The sequence below is a fragment of the Oryzias latipes genome, chromosome 19 (assembly GCF_053564925.1).
Source record: "Oryzias latipes strain Hd-rR chromosome 19, Olatipes_Hd-rR_3.1".
Taxonomy (NCBI): Eukaryota; Metazoa; Chordata; class Actinopteri; order Beloniformes; family Adrianichthyidae; genus Oryzias; species Oryzias latipes.
In genome coordinates this window covers 23,322,347-23,348,973 of record NC_136255.1, presented here as the reverse complement: position 1 = coordinate 23,348,973, position 26,627 = coordinate 23,322,347, and the positions used below count along the sequence as shown (strand labels likewise).

At 42.4% G+C, this 26,627-nt stretch overlaps 1 protein-coding gene across 5 annotated transcripts; it reads right to left on the bottom strand.

Annotated features, from left to right (window-relative positions):
* Positions 1–6,628: 6,628 nt before the first annotated feature.
* Positions 6,629–25,304, bottom strand: mki67 (marker of proliferation Ki-67). Of its 5 annotated transcripts, XM_078937886.1 has the most exons (21): positions 25,104–25,304; positions 24,534–24,634; positions 24,186–24,267; positions 23,938–24,053; positions 23,296–23,365; positions 23,119–23,194; positions 22,342–22,959; positions 22,009–22,238; positions 20,975–21,926; positions 20,782–20,900; positions 20,495–20,666; positions 20,289–20,417; positions 14,377–14,567; positions 14,100–14,306; positions 13,885–13,999; positions 13,460–13,587; positions 9,610–9,836; positions 9,423–9,532; positions 8,926–9,048; positions 8,585–8,677; positions 6,629–7,940 (listed from the first exon to the last, which is right to left on the bottom strand). In XM_078937886.1, exons 2-21 carry the CDS (start codon positions 24,620–24,622, stop codon positions 6,826–6,828), a joined length of 4,962 nt encoding a protein of 1,653 aa, XP_078794012.1. In that variant the 5' UTR covers positions 24,623–24,634; positions 25,104–25,304; the 3' UTR covers positions 6,629–6,825. The 5 variants fall into 5 exon arrangements, with proteins under 5 accessions (XP_078794012.1, XP_011486230.1, XP_011486232.1 ...); XM_011487928.4 differs by lacking the exons at positions 6,629–7,940; positions 8,585–8,677; positions 8,926–9,048; ... (4 more) ...; positions 14,100–14,306; positions 14,377–14,567 and adding exons at positions 16,137–18,650; positions 19,116–19,155; positions 19,244–20,217; XM_011487930.4 differs by lacking the exons at positions 6,629–7,940; positions 8,585–8,677; positions 8,926–9,048; ... (4 more) ...; positions 14,100–14,306; positions 14,377–14,567 and adding exons at positions 16,137–18,650; positions 19,116–19,152; positions 19,244–20,217.
* Positions 25,305–26,627: the final 1,323 nt, after the last annotated feature.

Below are 26,627 nucleotides of genomic sequence, written 5' to 3'. Positions count from 1 at the left end.
ATAAAAGACAAATCATGCTGGTAAAAATTCAGAAAACGAACAAAAACCAGTTCACGGATATTTACAATTTACTAAAGGAATTGTGGGTTATGGGATTTTTAGAAACCTTTTTCTCTCATTCTGTTTACTCACAACAGTCATGCATTGTTTATGAGTGTTAAATTTTCTTCAACTAGTAATGTGTGAATTATTTAGGAGTTACTGATGTCTTTGAGCTTCTTATTCACAATGGCTTTAGAGTCAGACTGCATCGTCTCTTTTAGGGGTTATCATGATATGCAGTTTCAGTTGAGACAAGATTTAATGTGATTATTCCTGAGTCCAGAAATCCCTGAAGGACGTAGGTTCTCATCCATCCAGGTGTCGTCGTCTTGAAGTTGAGTCATTCATCTGGAAGTTAAGTCTAATTTCCTCACCACTCATCCAAGTGGCTTCATCAGACGCCATGACCCAACTTGATACCACCCGAAGGTGAAATAACAGATCTCTTAACAGCAGATTGTTTTGATGCTGCTCCAAAAGGAGCTTCCAAATGTATCAGAGATCTACTCTAATAAAAAAAAATCTTGTTTTTGGTGTTTTTAACCTGTTGTCATGGATTTTCTCTCATTATGCAGGACATATATTGAAAAAAATCATTTAAGGAGCAGATGAAGAAAAAACAATCGGTGGGTCATAAGCTCCCTGCTCTGCTCTATTCTGATGCACCCACTTGTAGAAAACTACATCCATGTTCGTCTTCCTCGTCTGAGCTGGCATCTGGCTCAGATACCAGGTGAATAATATTGGAGCTTGCCGACCAGATGTTACTCGCCATTTTGTTGCATTGGTAACATTTCGGCCATCAGGGGCTGTAAACTAGCAGAAGAGTGAAAACCAAGGGATGATGGGAAGTCAGGGCAGCCTTACTCTGCGCCAACAGTCTCACTCACAATACAGAGGTGAATTTCTCATGAACTCCTGCTGCTCTGCAGAAACTATGCCCTGGAAAACAACAAAGATTTCTTTTGGGCTGAAAATGGCATAATTATAATTAAAAGACCACTTTAAAAAAAAGGTAAATAGATGATGGGAGGGGGGGTCTTTGAGGCAAAACATCTTGTTCAAAGAACAATGAGAAATTCGAGAGACAAGAATACCTTTTTCAGTAGAACACTGCCCAGATCATGACACTACCTCCACCAGCTTTATCCTAAAGCCACTCCTTCTTTAAAGAATGGGCGCTCACATAACCATAGGAGCCCCCAGCAGACCTGGGTCAGTGTGGATACCATAACCGCCAGCCTCACCTCCTTTTTGGATTCATAAATCTTGACTCCTCGTCCACTTTTGACCCAACACGCCAGCTGCAGTTTCTGGCTCTGACGCCGTCGTCTCGCCATCGTTTTTTTCTCACAGACATTTTTTTTCTCCTTTTCTCTCATCAGTTCAAAGACAAAATGTTCACCTGCCGTCTAATGAATCCCATCTGCTGCCATTGAAAGGATGAAGGGAAAATCTGGGATATACTTTTACCTACAACACACAAACCCTAAAATGTTTAAATGGAAAAGGGCAACTATATATTTGTAATTATACAGGTTTGCGTGCTTTTTTGTGAAAAAGCAAAAGAAAATAAAAAATTAAAGGCGTGGAAGTGATCAACCTAATATAAAAAACATTTAACTGTAGAAATTCTTTCTTTGAAAGCAAATTCTTGGCATTTTAATGAAATAAAAACTGTGACAGAGCGGTGGAATGAGTTTATTTTGCTTTCAAGTTCGAAGAAAATAAATCGCAAAATGACATTTTAAAGACATTTTCGGATTAAATGTGTGAATCAAAGATATATTTATGGCGGCGTCAAACACTACAGATCCCAGGAGAGGATGATGAATGCCTTACATGTGGTTTTTATTGAGTCATAAAAAACAGTGGTTCTGACTTTATCTGCCCCAAAGACCCTGTCAAAAACACAGCTCCCTTTAGACACAAATCTCCGTGTCTGTGGAGGTCAAGCGTAAAGAAAAACCAAACTACCCGGTCATGATTGTGCAATGTAAACTGTTAGCGGTTTGCTGTTATGCGTTACTGATTGATGAGTGATTATTTGTACCATTATTTGAGCTTTTAGAGACAAATAATCTTCAAACGGTTTATTATTCCAGGTAGCAGACATCTGTCAGGTTGCTTGTAACTGTTATCAGCGATCATCCTGAAACTTCAGGTAATTCTCCTGCTGAGTCAACCTCTCTCTGCCCATAAAAAGTCAATGGTGAGAGACAACAATGTGGACAAGACAAACTCATTATCTTGCTCCAGTGTTTATGGGTAAACAGTGGGAACATAAGCGTGCACAGATAAGAGGGAGCGCACACACTTTACGTTGTAGCAGGCTAATAAACCCCGGCTAATGCACACCTGAAGAGCCGTTCGGTTTGGGCTCCCAGACAGTTAGACCACTGGGAGGTGACTTGCTTTTGGAAACTTTTTCATCTACTTCACCTGAACAAAATTTCCTGCACTTTACATAACATTTATAGAGATACTTTCAGTGCAAACGTACTTATTCTACACCAGTATTCCAGGAATAGGGCTTTTTTCTAGAGGTTAAAATCACCTCTCTGTTCCCATTTTACATTAGACACACAAAGGGGTTGAAAAAGGAAGTGTACACACGCACACAGAAGTCCATCCGAGTGCTATCTCCTGCTAGAATGTCTGACTCCTTCCTGCCATCACAGGCAGAAAGGGGGAAACGATTCTGCACTTTGATTTAGCCTTATCGTCAAAGTGGGGGAGCTGCTAATGTGCACAGAGTGCTTCACATGCAGCCAGGCCTGTTTGCACGGCTAAAGAGGTGAAATAGGGGGCTGGTTGGTGCCCGCCGCCATTATGCAATAATCAAAATGGCGTCAGTCACTAAACATGTTTAAATTAACGGACACATCTTTCTGTTTAGGTGACGTGTTTTGAGTTCATCCAGTTTTATGCAAAACTTTGTGGTGAAGTTATTGTTTTTCTGCAAGAGACAGAATCAAATCTTTGAAAACTGTTTATGATGTTAGAAAATGATTTGCATTTTGATATTTGAAGTATGATTTAGGCTGCACGGTGGAGCAGTGGTTAGCGCTCTCGCTAGGCGGGCCTGAACCAGAATATCAATGGGGGACATTTCTGTGTGGACTTTGCATGTTCTCCCCATGCATGCGTGGGGATGGCGGGGACTCCCACCATCCAAAAATATGCTTCATAGGTTATTTTAAATAGGTGTGAATGTGGGTGTGCATGGGCTTGTGGGACACACAGGGGACCTGTCTAGGGGGTGTGTCCAAATTCCCGGGCAACAGTGGCCGGGTCCTTCATCGAGGCAGGCCGGATGTTAACGGTTATGAATTTAGACGAGTCTATCCTTTAAATAATTCCAGCCGTTACATCGGTAGATGTCCCGTCGCCTAGCAACCGTACGTCCCTAACAGAGAGGAGTAGTGAACCAGGCATGGAGCTAGACATTTTCCTGGCTTATTTGAGTCAACTTTTAATCTACCGCTTCACAGTCCGCCATTGGTATCAGAAAATCTCCAGGTTCGGCCGCAATGCATCTTGGGATATGGACAGCATAGAAGGAAACACCAGACCAATCCTTGAAATCGGGAAAAAGAAGGCCGTATTCGTTGGCTACATTTGAAGGAGTCGTTGCATTTGGACAGCAGCCTACAAATGCAGCCCAGGAAGAACGCTGCCCTCCAGTTTGGACACAGCCTAGAATGCCCCCCGCCTTCACCCACGAGTGGCCGGGTTAGGCTCTGTCAGCCCCGTGACCCCAAAAGGGGCAAAACGGGTTTAGAAAATGGATGGATGGATGACCCACAACATCAAAGAATTAATTTTAACAGAATTTTTTTTTTAGTTAAGATGTTTTTACCCTTTGATGAAATCCATAAAACAAATGTTACAACATCATTTTTTATGAGATACAGACAGAATTAATTATAATACAATGGGTGATTTGGTAGGTTTTTGCTCACAACAATGTTAAAATCTGTTCTTCATAGAAACAAAATAACATTATTACTTTATGAAAACTCTATTTGAGTTTGAGAATGACTTTTCTCTAACATATTAAATATTTGTGTTTTCTTGAAGAAAAAAAAAAGGTAGCAGCAATTCCCCCCCCCCAATTCATTCAACCAGGAAGTTTGTTTTCCTTTTTCAAAAGGCAGCAGTTTAAAATGTTTAAAATGCAGTTTTAGTTTGTTTGGTATTATCCGTGGTTTTGTTTATCAATTGTTCAAATCGACCATAAAACAACTATTTTTCACTCGGCGAGCATTTTAGATTGAACTCCATAAATAATGTTCATCCTTGACCAAAGCGTCAGATCCACTCTGCCAAAATCGGCCGTGGACGAATCCGGCTGTGACGCATGGCGGTGTGAGATGTGACTCAGTGGATCCACGCTTCACAGCAGATTGAAAACAGACGATGGCTCCAAAAAGCTGAACAGATTTCAAAACTCTTGGGACTGTCTGAAATATATATATATATATTTTAATTAAACAAGAAAAACTGAGAGGTCTACAAGAAGACCAAGCCCCACACAGATGGCTTTAATAGTAAATACAGCAGATTGGCCATATGAAAGCAGTTGGTGGTTAACAACCTGAAAAAGGACTCAAACAAAGTTAAGACACCTGTGGCTGCATGTGCCTTGGCTCTTTCCAACAGATTGCTTTCTGTGATGAAAGGGAACTTGAAGCGAATGGCTCTGTCTCCACAGAGAAGCCCGCTTCAGGGATTGTTTTCTTGCAAACAAAGCTCCTGTTTTGAAATCAATCACTGTAATTCCGAAGCTTAGAGGTAAGTGAGAGTGGTCGTATATCAGGCGCACCTTTGAGCGCGGAGGTGAAATAGGAGAAGCCTGGAGTGTCTGGCGTGGTTGGAGCTGATGTTTAAGTGATGCTCCAGAAAAACCCATGAAACGTTTGAGACCAAAGAACCAATGTTCAGCCTCACATACGTGTTTATCTACATTTACAGGATCCACTTCAGTGAAAATGCTGTTTTTAACATGTCGTAATGGAGAAAACAAAGCTTAACATTAACATATTTCTTTGTTCAAATCATTGTGAATGAGGAGCAGACGAAAAAAAGGCAAATTTGTAGCAGTGACAGTAATAAAAAAACAGACAAAGCGCAGCGATGTCATCAGATCAAACATCCATAGCCCATCTCCAAATTGAAATGGTGTCAAATGAACAGAAGATCTCTGACAGCTCTTCATCCAGGCAGCCGGCTGTCTGCATTTCCCCATTAGAAGCAGATGAATGGTGTTTCTCAGCACACAGGAGCTGTGTGCATCGCTCAGCTCCACCTTGTCCAGCTGTAATAAAGCAGACTGCCTCCCTGAGTAATTACTCTCATCTGTCTTGACCAGCAAAGATGTGACTCTATAACAACTGTTTTAGGCAGGCGGTGCAGCCGGAGGAAGAAAAAGCAAACGCCTTAATTCTTCTTTTCTGTTGTATTACTACATTCTTTAGAGTTTCACTGCGATCGTCTATTTTCAAAGCGTTCCCGGTGGTCTTTTAATTAAAATTTTGCTGTTTTTAAAGGGAAAAAAAAATCTGTTTTCTAGGAAAGTCTCTGCAGAGCGGTAGGAGTTCAGCAAAAACTGGCCACTGAGTTGGAGTTGGTTGTCCATGTGACAACCTGGTCTTTTATTCAACATTTCGGAATTTTCAACTATTTTTCAAGTTTCAAGGGTTAGTTTGTGGCAGCCTCTGAATTGAGACGTATGCAGCAAATTCTTTCCACTGACAAACGAAGTGCGTGCATGCTAGCGAATCCTTTCTGTTTCTACATGTGAACTTTTCAATAAAGATTATTCAAATAAATGTGTTGAACAACAGTACCTGGCGCAACCGCTAGAGGTCTCCAAAACACATTCAAAATAACCCATTAACAGAAGATTTAAAACACATTCATAAAACAGAACAGACTGACATGAGCTGAAAAAAAAACTTTTCCCATGGGATTGTGATATTCTAAATTTTACAACAGTCTTTGGATTTTATAATATTTAAGCAACAATTATCAAAACCAAAAAAAAAAAAGAACCAATATATTTAAATCTGTGTGAAGATACTCATAAAGATATTAGTTTCAAGTTTTTGGCAATACTTTGTGTAACCAGATGCTTCAATATTTAGTAAAAAGTTTGTTTTTAATATTTAAAGAGTTTTTTAAATGTCCATCATAAGAGGCAGTTGATATTAGATGTATAGAAAAACTAAAGATGCAAGTACTGACATCTGAGTAGGTTTCGTTGCTGTCGAATATTGGTATCGAAGGACAACCAAAAATTGGGGAGGACAACCAAATATTACTTGCCTGGTTGTCTGGAGGACAACCATTTTTTCCCCCTGATTTCTAACGCTGCATCTGATCCTCAATGATTCAATGATTTGAATTAGAATTTGAATTAGGAAAAACTAAGAAAGAATTTGAATTAGGAAAAACTAAGAAATGCCATTTTAATCCCAATTTTCCTAATATATGTCCTCCATCATGAGAGAAATGCGTGTGGGGGTCTTTCAGTAAAATGTGTTGATGTGGTGCTCGAGTAAATGAATGTTCCCGACTCTCCTTCAGCCAAAAAATGTTTTTTATTTTCAAAGTTTCAGCCTTTTTGAGCCGTTCTGAACAGAAACGTTAAACAATAATTCCCTTTTTATTACAAAAATACAGTATAAATGAAAACAGTAACACTGTGACGTCAAACCAACATTCAAACTAAAGTAAATCTCTGATTTCTGCTGAGGAACATCTGTGTTGTGGCTCAGTTTAGTCACAAGTCATCTGGTTCTGCGCTTCTTTTTCCAGCAACGTGTCGACCATCTTGGGTACAAAAACCTCCAGAAAGTGAAAAAAGTCGTGGAAAGCTCCCGGTTTGTCGCTGCTAGGCTGCAGCCGGAGCACCGCCTTTGTGCTCTCTGTCCCCCCCACCACCTGGGGCTGAACTCTGAACTCCAGGGCTTCCTTGAGTTGGGCTTCTTTCTCCTGGATGTGGGCTGTGACCTTGGACTCCAGCTCTGCACAGCTGCCCTCGGCCCCGGAGTCCGGGCCCTTCAGGATTTCCCGCTTCACTTTCCTCCTGCCGGCCCACACCGGATACTTCTGCGTACAGATCCACGGGGGCGCATCCGGCTTTCCTCTTTTCATCAGCCTGGCTTTTTTGCCTTGGGGCGAAACTGAGGTGTCGCTGCCTGAAGAGAGCAACCTCTTTGCTCCGACCACCACCGCGTCCTGAGGACTTTGTTCCGTCTGAGGTGGAACGCCATCAAAACTGTCATTTCCTGAGGAGTTCATGGAAGCTGGCGGGCCTTCTGCTGCCTCCTCTCCTGCTGCAGCGTCAGAGGACACCGTGAGGTGACACTGGAGAACGGCTCTGAACACCTGTTCCACAGCAGAGAGAACCTTCTGGAACCACAGACGGCGAAAATCCTCTCCCGCCGTGTGCAGCTCGCTGCGCATCGCCTCAGGGAGCGACGTTGATTTAAAAGGGATGCTGATGCTCAGCTGCTCTGCTTTGTTGAGCGAGACTTCCCCATGAGGGGTAAACAAGCGCACCAGCCCCCATGACTTGCCCTTGGCGGACTTGTGCTGGTACTGCAGGCTGCGGCAGTACTTCTCCGCCTCCTGGCATTCCCTCTGGAAGTTGTGGTGGGAGCGCTCGTTCAGGTTTCCGGCTACGTTGTGGGAGAGCTCAAAAGGATCCAGGAGAGTCATGGAGCCCAATTTGGGGTGTTGGCGACTGCCTTTGGGGGGGTTTTCCTCCTCTTCTTTGCCTTTGCCAAGAAAATCTACAACAGGAAGTGCGCGCCCCTCCCTTAAGGATACGACATTGCTGGCAAAATCAAACTTTGCATAGAAGGAGAAGAAACCAGCCAGCAAGGAGGCTGCAGGAGGAAGACAGAAAGTCACATTTAGACCCCATAAAGCAGAAATCCCCCACCGCTTGAACGCCACACAATATTTTCACAGACTGTTCTGTACGAGGCTGAAGTCGAAGACTCTAATTTCCCTTCATTTTGTGAGAAAGGTTCATCCTCTGTAAAATACCTGCAGCTGTTTTAAATTAAGATTTCATGTAGAGACCCTTAACATGGGACACAGATTTTCTTTTAACCCAGAACTATCAAAGTGGAAGCATAAAAAATAAGACGCCAACTTCAGCCTCGTCCGACTTCAACTTCCGACGGAAAATTAAAATTTAAACAACTTTATTAGCAGCATCCTCTTAACATTAGACAGCCGGTTGTTGGATTTTCTGCATCATTATTATGGTGTGTGGGAACAAATGTCACAATAAATCCATATTTGGAGCTAAGACTCCTGGTATTTGTCTGTTGAATGCAGATATTTTCAAAAGCTCCTCTTCTGTTTCCTCACTGACTCTTTTCCATTAGTTTTCAAAATAAAACCTCCTTCAGAATCAGATTATAAATAAAACGGAACCCTAACGCGGTACCAACTGTCCCAGGGACCGGGGGTGGGGGACCGGTGCCGTAAAGGACATTTCTGTCTGATTAAAGTCACTTACAGAGGTCCTGTGTGTTCTTGCTGGGAAGCACAGCAATGGGTTGACTGGGGAAGGTGCAGTTCCAGCCTTCAATCACACACTCCTCTTCCTCACCTGCACAGAGAAAAACCAAAACAATAAAGTTAATTTATTTTATTTTTTTAAATGTGCAAGAATATTTTTTGCGGCACCTAAACAAACAAAACCCTAGAAGAGGAAAATGTATTCAAACATCCCAACTCAAGCTTTTTCCCTTTTATCCTTTCAGCCTATAGAGCAGCGGTCACTTCCTGTTCATAGCTGCAGGTCATCAGAAAATGGAGAAAATGCTTAAAAACGCATCAGAGGAAGGCAGCACTTACAGGCCATGTCTTTCAGCTGCTCCACTGTGGGGAGAACAGGAGGCTCGCAGTTCTGCAGGTAAAAAATGACCAGCAGGGTCAGAGCGTAGTTGTTGAGGAGGGGGCCGGCGCCGCTGGGGTTACCTGCAGGTCAAAACAGGAAACTGTAATCCAAAAAGTCAATAAAACTATTCAGTCTATCTGCTGCTTTGTCTCCTGTTTAGATTGACTCTGTGCTCAAAAATACAATAAAGTTTATATATTTTACTATGTTTCTCCAAGATGACATGTTTGACATGATACAAAATACATTTTGAGTCAAACATTTACTTCAAAATAAAAGTCTAGTTGTGTTTAGAGAAGCACGGTGCAGCTCCAGTGACACCTGTTGGTCAAAGAATGAAATAGCAGCCAATTCAAACCAAGAACTATTTTCCACACTGTTCTTATCGCACAAAAACAAAATGGTTATGAGCTTACAAAAACCCCAAAAGGTTCTTAAAATAAGAGCACGTTACCAGCCAGCTTCTTCTGCCTGGCCCAGAATCGGATGGTGTACACCAGAGGCCTCAGGCGCTCCTCCATCCCAGAACACAGCTGGAGGAAGCGTGTGTTCCTCACTCCCAGCCTGCTCAGACAGTGTTTAACGCTCTCATTCTGCTTCTGTCAGACACCTTTATATACAAGAACAGCCCCCCCCCCGACCTGTTGTTGATGGTGATGTCCCCCTGCAGGTTCAGCTTGTGGTGCTGGAACTTGACGACAGGAAGGCGAGCGGTGCCGACCACATGCACCTTGTGCACGTTGGGGACGCAGCGCTTCAGGATGGTCGCCACAAGGTCAAGCACCTCGGCGGGGGAGGCTGTGGTCAGATCGATATCTGACAAGATGGAGTCCTCGGAACGGCCGTCATCAGACACTCCCTCACCAACCTGGAGGTAAAAAAAATAAATAAAAGAAAAGCAGAGGCACGCACAGAACAAAGTCAAGACGTTTATTTGGAGAGTTAAGGGCTCGTGAAGGAGAGCGCCAGGGAACTTCCAGAAACGGAGGAGAATCCGGAATCCCCGGTGAGACGCTGCCGAGGGTGGATGACACCACAGAAGAGGTGGAGGGGGGATCCCTACGGTGGCTGAGAGGTGCAAGACACGCTTACATTTAAGATACAGCAACAGCAAATCCCAGTACAAATGAACAAATCACGAAACACAACAGCAAATACTGAAACACAACAGCAAACCACGGAACAAATGACAGAGTCCTGAAACACAAAAGCAATTTTGAGTGAAAACTAACAAATACTGAATTAAAAAAACAATCTCGATACAAATGAACAAATCCAGAAACACAAAAAGGAAAGCTGAGAAACGGCGTCTAACTGAAACGGAACGTCCTGAATCCCAGAAGTGACGTAATATAAAACTAATTGTGTATTATTTTTTACATTTCCTTATTACTGTCTTTTTTTAGTGGACATTTTCAATACACGAGACAGTCCAAAAGCATTTCTTCAATTGTATTACTACAATAAAAATTACAGCAACGTTTAACAAGGTAAAGTTTTTGCTTTTCCGGTATTAAGGGTATTCCCTCTTCGTAAAGACCACTCTAGCAAGAATGCTTCAGGACTGTTTCATGTATTTAAAATGTCCACATAAAGAAAACAGTTATTAATAGTGTTTAAAAAATCATACACAATTGATTTGCTGTTGTGTTTCAGTATTTGCTGTTGTGTTGCGTGATTTGCTGTTTTGTTTCATGATTTGCTGTTGTGTTGCGTGAGTTGCAGTTCTGTTTCATGATTTGCTGTTGTGTTTCAGTATTTGCTGTTGTGTTGCGTGATTTGCTGTTGTGTTGCGTGATTTGCTGTTGTGTTGCGTGATTTGCTGTTTTGTTTCATGATTTGCTGTTGTGTTGCGTGATTTGCTGTTGTGTTTCGTGATTTGCTGTTGTGTTTCGTGAGTTGCAGTTCTGTTTCAGTATTTGCTGTTGTGTTTCATGATTTGCTGTTGTGTTTCATGATTTGCTGTTGTGTTTCATGATTTGCTGTTGTGTTTCAGTATTTGCTGTTGTGTTGCGTGATTTGCTGTTGTGTTGCGTGATTTGCTGTTTTGTTTCATGATTTGCTGTTGTGTTGCGTGATTTGCTGTTGTGTTTCGTGATTTGCTGTTGTGTTTCGTGAGTTGCAGTTCTGTTTCAGTATTTGCTGTTGTGTTTCATGATTTGCTGTTGTGTTTCAGTATTTGCTGTTGTGTTGCGTGATTTGCTGTTGTGTTGCGTGATTTGCTGTTGTGTTGCGTGATTTGCTGTTGTGTTGCGTGATTTGCTGTTGTGTTTCGTGAGTTGCTGTTGTGTTTCGTGATTTGCTGTTGTGTTGCGTGATTTGCTGTTGTGTTTCGTGAGTTGCAGTTCTGTTTCAGTATTTGCTGTTGTGTTTCATGATTTGCTGTTGTGTTGCGTGATTTGCTGTTGTGTTGCGTGATTTGCTGTTGTGTTTCGTGAGTTGCTGTTGTGTTTCGTGAGTTGCAGTTCTGTTTCATGATTTGCTGTTGTGTTTCATGATTTGCTGTTGTGTTGCGTGATTTGCTGTTGTGTTTCGTGCGTTGCAGTTCTGTTTCATGATTTGCTGTTGTGTTTCATGATTTGCTGTTGTGTTTCATGATTTGCTGTTGTGTTTCATGATTTGCTGTTGTGTTTCAGTATTTGCTGTTGTGTTTCATGATTTGCTGTTGTGTTGCGTGATTTGCTGTTGTGTTTCGTGAGTTGCTGTTGTGTTTCGTGAGTTGCAGTTCTGTTTCAGTATTTGCTGTTGTGTTTCAGTATTTGCTGTTGTGTTTCATGATTTGCTGTTGTGTTCCGTGGTTTGCTGTTGTGTTTCAGTATTTGCTGTTGTGTTGCGTGATTTGCTGTTGTGTTTCGTGAGTTGCTGTTGTGTTTCGTGAGTTGCAGTTCTGTTTCATGATTTGCTGTTGTGTTTCATGATTTGCTGTTGTGTTTCATGATTTGCTGTTGTGTTTCATGATTTGCTGTTGTGTTTCAGTATTTGCTGTTGTGTTGCGTGATTTGCTGTTGTGTTGCGTGATTTGCTGTTGTGTTGCGTGATTTGCTGTTGTGTTTCGTGAGTTGCAGTTCTGTTTCAGTATTTGCTGTTGTGTTTCATGATTTGCTGTTGTGTTTCATGATTTGCTGTTGTGTTTCATGATTTGCTGTTGTGTTTCATGATTTGCTGTTGTGTTTCATGATTTGCTGTTGTGTTTCATGATTTGCTGTTGTGTTTCATGATTTGCTGTTGTGTTTCATGATTTGCTGTTGTGTTTCATGATTTGCTGTTGTGTTTCATGATTTGCTGTTGTGTTTCATGATTTGCTGTTGTGTTTCATGATTTGCTGTTGTGTTTCAGTATTTGCTGTTGTGTTTCATGATTTTCTGTTGTGTTTCGTGAGTTGCTGTTGTGTTTCGTGAGTTGCAGTTCTGTTTCAGTATTTGCTGTTGTGTTTCAGTATTTGCTGTTGTGTTTCATGATTTGCTGTTGTGTTTCATGATTTGCTGTTGTGTTTCATGATTTGCTGCGACAAACACAGCAGAAACTCTGAGGGACGGAGGACTCCAACTGGGTCAGAACTAAGTCGCAAACGTGAAACAGCAGATAAGAAAAAGCAGCTAGAACGCGAGCGGGATACAACGAACAGGCAGGGAAGGAGTTTTGTACCAACCTTCATTTTAAATCGCTAAGACAGCAATGACTTTGCAGCAGTTCCAAATACATCTTTTTTACTGTACTTTACTGAATGCAGCTGTGTTGTTTTGATTTTACTGATGATTGCTTGTCTCTACTCGGTGTTCCACCGGCAAAGGAAGTTCCTACCGGAAAACTAAAGCAACTTTGAATGGAATTTGAATTTTGAAGGAGTACTTAGTTGAATACTGTGAACACAGCTGGACCAAAAGGAGCAATTAGTCAACACGGGTACGTGAAATCAGAGTAGTACAAAAAGTAGCACGGTGGAAGTGAAAGTGCACAACAGGATCATGAACGCTGCGGGCTCTTGGGTTGTCGTACGTAGAGGATCGCACAGAGGAGCGGCTGCATCGTAAGGTGCGTTTTGGAGGCAAATGCGGGACGTCGTGAAAATAGAACGTATCATTGGCATGCGTGTGGAAAGTGTAACGTGAAGTATTTGTAAGAATCATGCAAGTTGCACGCAGTTGTGCAACACTCTAGTCATAACCTAACTGACAGCACGCAATTGCAGCACGTGCAGGTGATGTGCCTGCAGGACGCCCGGTGGATGATGGTGGATTTTCCTAATTTCTAACAGTCTGGGTGCACGCAAGGAGCATGCACTTAGTGCAAGGAGCATGCACTTAGTGCAAGGAGCATGCACTTAGTGCAAGGAGCATGCACTTGCGTTGTGTTGTGAGTTAATGTGTTGTGTTGTGAGTTAATGTGTTGTGATCTTTCACAAACATTTTCTCTCAACTCGCCCCGCACAGAATTGGCCATCTTTCGCCCGTATCCACTCGGAAGGGCTTTCGGGACCAAACCCAGACGAACCTGTTCTGTGGTGGACTTGGCCCGGGCCTGGAACGTCTTTGTGTTCTCCAGGTCCAGGAAAAGGTCTAAATCACAGGAGTGGATTCCGAAAGTGTTGACAGAAGAGCCAAACGGCAAAATCTCACTGTCTGCAAAGAAAAGTAGAACAATTGCTGTACTTCATGTCATAAAAACTAAATGACCCGTGCTGCCGTCCCGGTGTAGGTGGGCACTGTGGCAATGTTACTATGGCTGAGCTGGCTCCTGGTACGAATAGATTCCCGATATCCTGTTTCCTCCCAGCAGAGTCAGACCATCAGTTTAATTCCTATTCCCTGTGTGTGGGGTCATGGGGCGTATGTGTAATGTTTTTGTTTTTAATTCTAAAGCCGAACAACACAAGAGAACTGCTTTTTATAAATAAAGTTTGACTTGATTTGAAATACCTGGGAAAAATTCAACAAAGATTTCCTGCAGGAGTTGAACCAGCAACTCGCGAGCCTTCTTTTCATTCTCTCCCAGCTGCAGCCGCTCCACCACGTACTGCATCTGAGCGTCCACCTGCCGGGGAACAAGCAGCTTTCAGTTTGACCCTCAAAAGCAGATGTTTGTCAGGTTTGCTTTGGTGTGTTTCCAGTGTCGTAAAGTGTCGGGTTCTCACGGACGGCAGCTGACACAGCTCGGGTTTGAGACGCTCAAACATTTGTTCCAGGCTCTGAGCATCGTTCCTCTTCTTTGGAATCAACTTGAACTCCTTCCTCTCTCGAGGTTTAACTCTGAGCTTCAGGCCTTTCATCAGATGCTCCACACAGGTCAGAGCAGCGTGTGCGCTCTCAGTCTCAGCAAACTGCACTATGGCAAACACTCCCTGCAAAGCCAGTAAGACAGAAATTACTCTCACAGTCTCCCTGACCATTCAAACCGTGGTTCGCCTCGACCTTTTCTTTATCCATGATGACATCAGCGATCGGCCCGAACTGCTGGAAGTGCTCGGTTAGGTCAGACTGAGAGACTTCAGGCTTGATGCCGCTGACAAACACGCTGCGCTCCTCGTGGGTTTTCCTGGTGGTTCGAACAGAACTCAGAGTCTGGTGCTTCCGCCCCTTTACGTGCTGATCCACACTGGACACTGCAGGTCAGACAGACGCCATGCTTTTAGGTGAAACAAAAGGTTATCACACGTTTAGCGTGCACACACACATCCCTCGTTGTGGTTCACCTTCAACCCATTGTAAGTTAACCGACTTTTTGATTGGACGTCTTCTTGTTTGCGTCACTTATTTATATAAAGGCAGACTCAACAGGAAGAGTCAAAAACCAATTATTTACTTCCTGCTCGATTTTAAACATTGTCTTGTTTGTATCTGTAGTTTTCAACTGATACTGGTGTTTCTTCCATTGCTCTATTGATTTTTTTTTTTTAGAATAAAAACTATATTGCCAAAAGGACTTAACCACCCATCCAAATGACTGAATTTGGTTTTTCCAACCACTTTCATAAACAGAGGGTTTTAAATCATCAACATAGGCGAGTTTCATACAAAAATGTATGAAAGACTGAGCTGCTTTCAGCTAATTCCAGTTTGATTCCCCGGTTTCTGGTTTGGAGGTTGCAAGGAGAACTTTGTCTGCTGATCACATTGAATCCAGTTCAATGTTTGGTGGAGGGCTTATCATGGTGTGGGGCTGACTTTAGGACCTGTGCATGATCCCTTAGCTCCAGTGAAACGAACTCTAACTAAGGGCTTCATGATTTCCGTTCCCTATCTGAGTATGAAAAGTAGCATCCATCAAAGTATTATTTGCTGGGTAAGAAATGCATGCAGTTCTGATCTCAACCACGCCAAACACCATGAATGAGGATGAACAGTTGCAGGTTGGTGAAGGAAAGTTTTGCCCACCATGAGCATAAAACTACGGTGCAGCACTAAAATACGACCCCCCCCCCCCCCCCCCAAAATATGTGGGACTTGATGCTGTAGCCGAGGTAAACTCCATAAAATATGAAAAAGAACTTTATTAAGGTTACTTAAATTGCATTTTCAAAATGATTAGCGTTCAATTTGTGAAAAATACATACAATTTTCCACAGGTTGAGCAACTGTTCGGGTAACTATTTAAAAAGAAAATTGTCGTGTGTTACTAGCTACTAGGCACCACGAAAAAAACCCACTTTAGCTTCGTTAACTCACTATTAGGTAGGTTGACGTTGCACAGAACACACTGAAAGCCTCTCGGCGTTGTCTTTATATCGCCGTCCGACGACATTATGATGCTTAAATAAAATAACTAAAACTGGACTTTAAAATGCAGGTCCTGGGACCATTAACATAGTTTGGAACCGCCTTCGTGCTTGCACGCGCCTCTTAAATCTCCCTCCAGCGTTGGGCTTGCGTTCGGTCCGTCTCCAAAATGTGTCCGGGTGGTTTGTATATCTTTTCAGTAAACGTTCCTGTTCCGCAAACGCGAAAATCAACTTGAGGTTTTTCTCAATTCTCCAACAAATAATAAATACAAATAGAAAACATCTCATGTTTTCTAACACCACATAAAATATTTGTTTTATCTGTCAAAAATCTCCCAAATTGAAGATAAAAAGATTTGCCTTTTTCTAATAAATAATATAATATACACTTGATATTAACCCCTTTTTGGGGAGTTTCAAACTATAAAAACAATAAAGAAATCACACCAATAATTCCAATCAAGTACAAAAATTTATTAGACCCCTCTCCCTGCTCAACAGTAAAATATTTTTTCCCCTCAGACATAAAAAGGATAGAAAAACAAAAAAGATAAAAGAATTAAAAACAAGTCCCTGCTGAACGGGCAAATAAAGCAGTGCTTTGTTTTCAGTCACCAAAACTACATTCTACAATACTTTGCAATTACAAAAACGGGAGAATAATAACTGTCACTAACAAAGACAGTTATTTCTTAGCTGCTCTTCCTCGTCGGGTTTTTGGCTGAGGTTCATTTTCTTTAAGACCACTCTTGCTTGTGGAAGCCGCCGCCACATCGCCGCCATGAACTCCTCGCCTGCTTCTCTTGGCGGGCACAGTTTGGACAGCGTCCCCTGAGAGCTCCTCCCCTTTGGCCGCGTCGGCATCAGAGACATTTTTGTTTTCATTGTGAGCGTTGAGTTTTGACTTCCTACCACGAGCAGCCTTTACAGGAAGTGCTTTTGGAATATCACAGATCTCCAGATCTGCTTTCCACGAGACAAACCGCGATGGCTTCTTTGATTCCTCCACCACAGGCTTGCCTTCTTCTTCAGCAGGGCTCGTCTGCTCACTGCTCACCTCTTCAGGTGATTGCTTTGCTGCCACCCGTCTTCCTCTCTTTGCTTTTGGGGCAGCGACACCTGGAGCCGGTTCTGGTACAGACAGAGTGAGTTGTTCCGCTGTCTCACCTGCTGGAGCTGCTCCTCGCTGAGCTCTCTTAACTGGGGTGGCTTTTGCTACCTCATTTTGGGCCGCCTTTTCTCTCTTTGTTCTGCTGGATTTGCAGACTTTTTCAGTGGTTTCCTGATGTTCAGGCTCCAGCTCTAGGCTCTCAGCAGTGACGGCGTCCTCTGGGACCCGTTTCCCTCTTCTTCCTCTCACAGGTTTGTCTGTGGAGACACGGAGAGGCTCTTGTACTTCAGTAGAAGGTGCAGCAGCCACACTTTCAGCGTCTTGTTTTGCTTTTCGTCCTCCTCTCCTTGGTTTTGCAGGTTCTTCCTGTTGTGGGACAACAATTTCCTTTGGTCTCTCCTCCACAGAAGCCTGCTGGGAGTTGGTTACATCTTGTGAAACCTTGTCGACTTCTTTCTCCTCATGTTTGGCGTTTCTTCCTCTCTTAGCTCTGACTGGAACCTCATTTTGGACTACTTTTGTTCTCTTCGCTCTGCCGACTTTTTCCGTCGTTTCCTGATGTTCAGGCTCCAGGTTTTGGCTCTCAGCAGTGACCGTGTCCCCTGGGACCTGTCTCCCTCTTCTTCCTCTCACAGGTTTCTCTGTGGAGACACAGAGAGGTTCTTGTACTTCAGTAGAAGCTGCAGGAGCGTCTTGTTTTGCTTTTCTGCCTCCTCTCCTTGGTTTTGGAGGCTGTGTATCAACAGCAGCAGGTTCTTCCTGGTGTGGAGCATTAATTTCCTCAGACTTGTTTGTTAGTTCCTCAACAGAAGCCTGCTGGAAGTTGGTTACATCTTGTAAAACTTTGTCGACTTCTTCGTCCTCATGTTTGGCGTTTCTTCCTCTTTTAGCTCTGCCTGGAGCCACAGCTCTGCTGGGTTTACCGATTCTTTCTTCTGTTTCCTGATGTTCAGGCTCCAGCTCTTGGTTCTCAGCAGTGACGGCGTCCTCTGGGACCGGCTTCCCTCTTCTTCCTCTCACAGGTTTCTCTGTGGGGACACGAAGAGGCTCTTGTACTTCAGTAGAAGCTGCAGGAGCGTCTTGTTTTGCTTTTCGCCCTCCTCTCCTTGGTTTTGTTGTCAGAGCTTCAACAGCAGCAGGTTCTTCCTGGTGTAGAGCAACAATTTCCTCAGACTTGTTTGTCTTTTCCTCAACAGAAGCCTGCTGGCAGTCGGTTACATCTTGTGAAACTCTGTCGACTTCTTCGTCCTCGTGTTTGGCGTTTCTTCCTCTCTTAGCCCTGACTGGAGCCTCATTTTGGACTCCCTTTGCTCTCTTTGCTCTGCTGATCATTGCTGACGTTCCCTGATGCTCAAGCTCTTGGTTCTCTGCAGTGACCGTGTCCTCTGTGACCTGCTCTCCTTTCTCTTCATGTTTTGCATTTCTTCCCGTTTCCCGTCTGTTGGCAGCTTTGGAAACCTGAGGAGCGCTCTCTTCCCCTGAGATCTTTGCATTTCTGCCCCTCGTGGGTCTGACAGCAGATGATGCTGTGGCCTCAGTTTTCTTCCCTCTTCTCCCTCTCACTGGGAGGACGGGAGCAGGTTCTTCAGGAGGTTCGGGCGCCTCATTTCTGTCCCCAACGTCTTCAGACTCCACTGCTTTTGTACGTCTGCCTCGATTAGCCTTTTTGTTTTGCTCCAAAGGATCCACCTTAGGGACTTTGTCAGCGTTGATCTCGTCGACCTTGTCTGCATCGGGCTGTTGTGAAGCTTCAGCATCTACAAAAGGGAGAGAATCTCCCTGAGCCTCTGCAGGCTCATGGCTACAGCTTTCATTCAGCCTCTCTGAGCTGTTCCCGTCGTCGACTCCTTCAGGCTCTGCAACAAGAAAAATGAAGTCAATCTAATGTTTAAGACACAACCTAGAACACTACAACATTTTCACTGTGAACCCCCGCACTCATGAAAGCTGAAAAAGTTCACACGCAACCAAAAAATGTTAAAAAACAAAACAAAAAAACACGACTTTTCAGCAAACAGATCCCTGAGGGAAGACAAAGCGCAGTAACACAGGTTGGCAGTTTCAGGACATTTTTCTTCTCACTGACAGACTTAATTCCATCTCCCTTTAAATGATTGACGGGAAGAAAAAAATGCTCTGCTTAAAGCAAAATGTAAACCAGGAAAAAAGCTAGACCAAAATAATTTAGAGTTGAAATTGACATTTTGCTTTGCCTTCGGGGATTCTGACAGTCAGCACCTGTCAGTTCAGTGTGAACCAAGAAACAACAGGAATTCCTAATGGCTGATCTTATAGATCAACTTTGATCACATTGAACTCACCTGTTGTTAGAGCAGCACACTCCATGGACCCTTCATCCTGCTGAAAACAAAAGATGACAAACTTAAAGAACAGAAGCACCAACCAAAACACGTGTGACCATCAGGACTTTGGATGTTTTCTTCCTCACCTCGTCTGTCGGCAGATCCGTCTGTGGCTCCTCCATGAGCTCCTGAAGTCCCTCAAAGTCTTCCACTGGAGGATTTCCTCTCATCCTTGGCGATTTCATCAGCCTCTTGATCCCGAAGTTGTCCTCCACAGGTTCCCCCTTCTGTTTGGGGGTACGCACGGGCCTCTTCAAACCAACCAGATCTTGGACGGGAGAACTTTTCTGCCTCGGTGTTTTCTTGGCAGGGGAGGAGCTCTGTGCGCTCATTGTTTGGGGATTTTTGGCCTCATCATTAGCAGGCGTCTTGAGGAGTTCTTCAACTCCGTCCAAACTCACATCAAGCATCTCCATGTCTTTTGGGGTCTTCGAGAGTTTCTCTCTGAGATCTTCAACGGGTTCAGCTTCTTGCTGCGGAGTCTTAAAGATTCTCCTAACGCCGGTCAGACACTCCTGCTGTTCCGGTTTCTGTTTGGGGGTTTTCAGGAGGTTTCCTCTGAGGTCCTCTAGAGGTTCTGCTTTGTGTTTTGGGGTCTTCATGATCCTTTTCACTCCGGTCAGACACTCCTGCTGTTCCGTTTTCTGCTTAGGAGTTTTCAGAATCTTGCCTCGGAGGTCTTCGAGGGGCTCCGCTTTGTGTTTCGGGGTCTTCATGATCCTCTTCACTCCAGTCAGGCACTCCCGTTGCTCCGGTTTCTGTTTGGGGGTTTTCAGAATCTTGCCTCGGAGGTCTTCGAGAGGCTCCGTTTTCTGTTTCGGAGTCTTCACGATCCTCTTGACCCCGGTGAGACCTTCTGGTTTTGGGGCGTTCTGTTTGGGAGTTATGGCAGCAGCCGTCTTCCCGTCTTTGTTCTGATTTGTGGACTCTGTGTTCACAGTGAGGTCGTCGGCAGCAAAACTGGACTCTTCTCCATCCAGGAGACGCTGAACAGCCTCGCTGTTGTACCGCCTGTTCTTGATGGCAGACGCGACACTGAGAGGAGACACAATCATCTCACCTGAAAGAGAGACCGCCTGCTAGTTCTTGCAGACAAACAATGACTCACTCCACAGTCAGGAAATAAACTACCTGACTCCTCAGGTGTGCTCATCACAGATGCACTCAGGCTGCCCCCCGGTGTCTTCACAACCTCCGGGTCATTGGTCAGAGATCGACGTTTCTTCTCAGCAACAGGGGTTTGAAACATTTCAGAAATACCTGAAAAACAGAACATGCCATCAGAAAGAGGAAAAACTCCAGAGGATTTTTGCAGATGAACTGAAAGAAGAAGTCACCGGTCAAGTCCTCGTCCATTTTCATCCGTTTCTTGATGAGGACGGTGTTGGTGACCACTCTGGGCGCAGCTCCAACCACAACATGTTTTTTGTGAGCTCTGCCCACAACAATGGTAGCCGGGGAATCGGCGTGTCCGGTGCTCACGTGGCCCTTCGGTACCCTGGCAGGGGTCTTCGACAACAACAAAAATAAATAAAGATTTCAAAATATCAGAGTAAAGATATCGCATTATTCGCATTCCATTCATTTTGTAATGAATGAAAAAAGAACTCAAACGCTGGCTAACCTGCGGTTTGCACTTTGCAGCTTTCTTCTTGGTCTTTTGAGGAGTCTTTTTTTTAGATGGAACGAAAACTTGAGGTTTAGTTTTACCAAATTTCACTATTCCTGCCCAGGAACTTAATGCTGTGGAGAGGAATAACAAAAGCAGTTTTCAGCAGTGATCAAATGCTATAAATGTGTGAATGTAAGAAACAAACCTTTCATAGAGATGCGGGACGCCCCGCTTCGTCTCTGCAGCATCTTTGCGGCACTTTTGGCAGAACGTGGGGTTTTTTGTGCGCTGCTCTTCATGCTCTTCCTCTTTATGGGGATTTTGGGGGTGACTAAAGGCTCCTTAACAGGCTTGGCTTCTGCAGTGGGAGACGGGGTGCTGATGCGGGACACTGAGAAGCGTCCTTGCAGTGTTTGGGTCTGGACTCCTGAATTCAAGGGAGTTTTAGGTGATGCACCACCCATAGATTTGGCTTTAGGGGAAGCAGACCTGGATTTTGGAGACTTTTGAGCAGGAGAAGCTGCTTTAGGGGAAGCAGACCTGGATTTTGGAGACTTTTGAGCAGGAGAAGCTGCTTTGGGAGAAGCAGATCTGGATTTTGGAGACTTTTGAGCAGGAGAAGCTGCTTTAGGGGAAGCAGACCTGGATTTTGGAGACTTCTGAGCAGAAGTTGGTGATTTGGGTAAAACAGACTTGGATTTTGGAGACTTTTGTGCTGGGGAAGCTGCTTTGGGGGAAGCAGATCTGGATTTTGGAGACTTTTGAGCAGGAGAAGCTGATTTGGGAGAAGCAGACCTGGATTTTGGAGACTTTTGAGCAGGAGAAGCTGCTTTAGGGGAAGCAGATCTGGATTTTGGCGACTTCTGAGCAGAAGTTGGTGATTTGGGTAAAACAGACTTGGATTTTGGAGACTTTTGTGCTGGGGAAGCTGCTTTAGGGGAAGCAGATCTGGATTTTGGCGACTTCTGAGCAGAAGTTGGTGATTTGGGTAAAACAGACTTGGATTTTGGAGACTTTTGTGCTGGGGAAGCTGCTTTGGGGGAAGCAGATCTGGATTTTGGAGACTTTTGAGCAGGAGAAGCTGCTTTGGGGGAGGCACTCTTTCCAGCTTTGGGTTTCTTGGGTGATGGGGTTCTTGCTTTAGCAGGACTTTGCTCCTAGGTAAAAAAAATAAAATAAAGTAAAATTACACAGCAGGACAAACTACAATCAAAACAAAGTCAAATTCGTTGGCCTTACCTTTATCAAACCGATGACAGAAGCTCTCCTAAGGAGGGTGGATTTGGGTCTAAACACCATCAGACTTCTCCTCGGAGTAGCTCCCTTGCGTAAGGGGGAGTTAGGAGGCAGTCGTTTGTCGAATAACTCTGGGCTCAGCTGGCCTCCAAAGGAGACGCGTTTCTTCTTCTGTGGAGAGAGCTGGTCTTTCCTGAGCTCACCACTTTTGCGTTTTTTGGGTGCCGCTTTTACTGAGAAAGAAAAAGAAACTTGAATATTACAATTTGACATTCTACTGAGTGTGCTTCTGCATTTTAAACATTGAACTTGACCATAAAAACAAGATGCTGACACCTGTCTCAGTCGTCCCCGAGTTGCCGGGTGATGCTCTTCCAGGAGACTTTGCTTTGGGAGACTTCATGTTCTGCTTCGCTTGGGGCTTGGATGCTTCAGCTCCGGTCGGTGTTGCTTCCTTACTTCTTCGTCCAGCTGGGGATTTAAGTGTTTGCCCAGATATTTGCTCAATAATCTCCATCGCTGTGAACTTCTGGGATGTCCCACTGCTTCTTCTCTTTTGGGAAGGCCCTTCAGAACTGGCGTTGGGCTCCTCCATTCTCGGCTCATCACCAGCAGGAACCCGGATGGTCTTCGCCTGCTTCTTAGCAGTCTGCGGGGTCTCGCTGCCTTTAGGCTGATCATTTTCGGGGGTGGGAGTTGCCGGTTTATTTGTGCTCTTCCTGACTGAAGCCGGATTTGGGGTGCAGAACTTTGAGGACGGCGTCTGAGCCTGACTGGCAGATGATTTGCAGGGAGTCTTGATTTCCAGCGATTTCTTGATCATGTGATACAGATCGCTGAATGGAGAGTCGTTTTTGGTTTGCTCCTGACTTGCTTCCGTGGACTCCATCTCCAAAGTTTTCTCCAGAGATCGCTGGATGTTGTCGTGGTGAGCTCCATCTTTCAAATGAGAACCTATAAAAGCAGATTGTTTAGAAAGGAAAAAAGTCTGAGAATCACATTTTAAATACAATTTTTTCCACTAAATATAGAATGTCACCTTCAAAAATGACATTTTTGGGATCATTTCCCTCTTGCCTGTAGAAAGAGATTTTCCCTCCATCACCGTCTCACCTGTTGTCACTTCTGAAGTCCTTTTCTCTCCGGTCCCGGGACAAACAGCCACTGCCACTTGCTGGTCCTGACGAACCTAGACAGAAAATATTTCTGTTAATAAAGTTGTAAGAATTCAAAATCATGAACACAAGGATGATATATAAATGTATACATAATGAGGATGATGTAAATTACTTTGAGAGTCTCTGTCTTCCCTCCAGATGAAGACCTCTTCTTAGGTGTAGGTGCAGGTGGATACTCAAACCTGAACAATTACACAAGTTAAAATCAAAAACATCGTTTGCATTTAGAGGCAAAAAAAAGTTCATATTTCCCAGGATTGGAATAAAAAAATAAGCTTTTAAGTTGTTCATTGGATCTAAACTTTTCCGAGAAATTAAAAAAAAAATCTCTGCAACTGTCTGGAAAAAAAATTGTAAAAATCTTTTTAGTGCTTTTATTTGTTACTGGTTACATTTTAAACACAGCTCCTATATACTGTAAACAGTCAATCTACTAAACATTCTTTAAATATCAAGTCAGATAATAAATCTGAAAAGCAAATTCCTCTAATTGGAAAAGCAGATGATAGAGGTGCAAATGCTTTTTTACTGCTTACATAACAGCTAATGCTACATAAAATCGTATTTATTGTCATTTAGGTATTTGACTTTAGTGCAAAACAATTTATCTTTTCTGCCGAACATTAGAAGGTTCTGATTATGGTATATCAGAGATTTTTTCATTGTTTTTCCCCCCTTAAACTAAAAATATTATAGTAGTTTGGACAACTTAAAGGCAAAGAAATAGAAGATCATTTCTTTAATTCATTCTGACCTGAAAGAACGGTCAACAATAGTTATAGTATCTCCGTGTTTCAAGCGTTCAGACTGAGCCAGAACTTCTCCATTGACACGTGTCGGGTTGGCTGTGCTCAGATTGGTCAAAATAACCTGAAAGAAAGAGACACACATTCAAATAACACTGACTTGAATCTATTTATACCTTATTTATCAACTTGCATTATAAAATACTATCAAAAAATGTCAAACATGGACTTTAGAAACTACATCCTGACGGTTTACCTCTTTATTTTCATTTAAGTCAATTCTGCAATGTTCCTTGGAGACTTGTGGAAGCTGGATACGGATATCACAATCCGGTTTTCTGTGAAATCCAGTAAACACAGCAAATTAATACATATTCTGTGCAAAAGAATTGAAGAATTTATAACCCCAACATCTAAATATCACATATGAGGAAGCACACACGTGACTAAAGCCACATTTTGACCTATGACCTTCACCACATGCATAATAGTCTCAACAGAAAGCCTCAACATGTCATCCGTCAGCTACATAAATATATCAAACAAAAGAAGCTTTAACTAAATTAAAACATTGAAAAAAAACAATTTTCCCTTCTGATCTTACCTTCCAAACAAACATGATGCAGTGAGAGGAAATTCAGTCCCGTCCACCCCACTTCTCTTAATCACGACAATTTTTCCGTGTAACGGCATTTTCTACGTTACCTGGAAACAATACAGCAACTGGACGTCATATTTCATGATAATAAAGCTTAATGTCGGTAAAAAATACGAAATTTTACCCTCTTCAGAAACATTTAAAGACAAAAAGGGAAGGTAGACGAACCTTACAGAGCTATACAGATTTATTTAAAAAGTAGATTTTAGTCGATTAGTAGGCAACAATTTGTTAATAAGATGAAACACGAAAATAACAGAAAACCTATGGGGGAAAAACTCCGCGTGCCAAGTCGCCATGACACTACTAGCTGTTGAAAACTATTCCAAGAAGAACATAAAAAGGATACGCGAAAAAAATAAAACTATAAACTATTGTTTTCGAGGATTGTCCTTTCCTTAGACGTTTTATCTTAAACATTACGACTTCACGTCGTGTCGCCATCCTTTAGTTTATGATAATATAAAAACAGAAAAAACAAGAAAGAGTTTACTAAAATTTCTTGTCAAATCATACCTGTGTGATTCCGCTCAGAAATACCCTGCTTTCTGGAAATCCATATAAAACCAGCCCGTAGTCCTGGAGCAAATAAGATTACATTATCTTCTAACCCCAGAAAGCATTCACAAAAACGTCGAGTTCTCAACGTAAACCTTAGCGGACTAGTTTCCCTTCCTGTGGCTCATCTCTTACTTCAGGATGCCGGCGTATTGCTCCGCAAAACAGCTGGCTACTACTGGCTATTACTTTCAGAATATTAGTATGCTTTAAACAAAAATTTAAACAACTGTTTGTACTTTAATTCATTTGAAGGTTGTTTTAAGTTTTGTTGGACGATATAAATGAATTTTTACTTGAATCTGTGGAGAATGGACTACTTTGTTTACCAATTTGGCGGAGCGATCTCACTACGATGTTGAAATGTGATTTGAAAATATTTGAAATTCCGCGCGAAGGGCTCTGATTGGTAAACGTCACAACAAGGTTTAAAAGGCGGGGTCTAGTACTTATAAAGACATTAATGCTCCCGGGTGTTTAAAAAAGCGAAATACATTTATGCAAATATCTACATTTAGAAAATATATTTAGTATTTTCATTTTATTTGTTAATTTTTTTCTCTCCTCCGTCGTTCAGACTTTTTTTTCCCTCTGCTAATCACATTTGATTTAAACTAATTTCCTGCTTTTGTATTACGGGAAATTATGTATGAACAACGGCCAAAAAAAAGGATAAATACATTTTTCTAGAAAAAAAATAAAAGAGAACTATATTTTGCATATATTTATACTACATATATACTACATATAGTAAATAAAATATGATTTGCTAAATTACATTTTGAACAGCTTTATTGAATTCTTAACCTAAAAATATTTTGATACGAAAACGGTAATAATAAAACTCATTTGAAGAAGATTAAACACATTATTTCTTAAAGGCTTAAATTGAAAATCTAAAAATAATAGTTCAAATTAATAAAACTGAAAAGAATAACAGGCATAGTAAAATAAGTACGAACTGCCTATTTTTGTTTAATATTATAACAACTAGTTTTGTTGTATCTTTAAACCTATTTCAAGGAAGGCCTCAGTATCATAAGGGACATTTTCAGCAACTGGTTTTTGAAAGATCATATTTTTTATTGTTTTGCTCACTAATCAAGCTACCAAAAAGATTTGAGAATAAAAAAATTGCACTATTTTGAAAGAAAATAAGTTAATTTCAAATAGAAATACAGAATCACACCCCTATTTTTTAAATTTCTTATGAAGTCCAGTGCACATACAGTTTTGGTCTCATACAAAAGCAAAAATGTGCCTTTTGTTAAACCTACAATTCATTTTTTAAGTCTGAATTTTTCAAATGTCATATTGCTTTGGTGGAACCTTTTTTATGAGCAGAAAACAGAATTAAATCATGATGTATATCGCTTATCTCTTAAACTGGTCCAAAACCACTAACCAAGCTTAAGAGTAAAAATAAAAAAATAGATTAAGAAACACAACTTTCTTTTATTAAATTAAGTTTTGCTCTGTTTA

Bases quoted from the DNA above. Each gene is read 5' to 3' on its own strand.
- mki67 (XM_011487928.4), bottom strand. From the start codon at position 24,622: ATGCCGTTACACGGAAAAATTGTCGTGATTAAGAGAAGTGGGGTGGAC. The intron at 23,195-23,295 runs GTAATTTACATC...TTTTCTGTCTAG, and splicing joins GGAAGACAGAGACTCTCAAA to GTTCGTCAGGACCAGCAAGT. The intron at 18,651-19,115 runs GTGAGTTCAATG...TTCTTGTTGCAG, and splicing joins GTGTGCTGCTCTAACAACAG to AGCCTGAAGGAGTCGACGAC.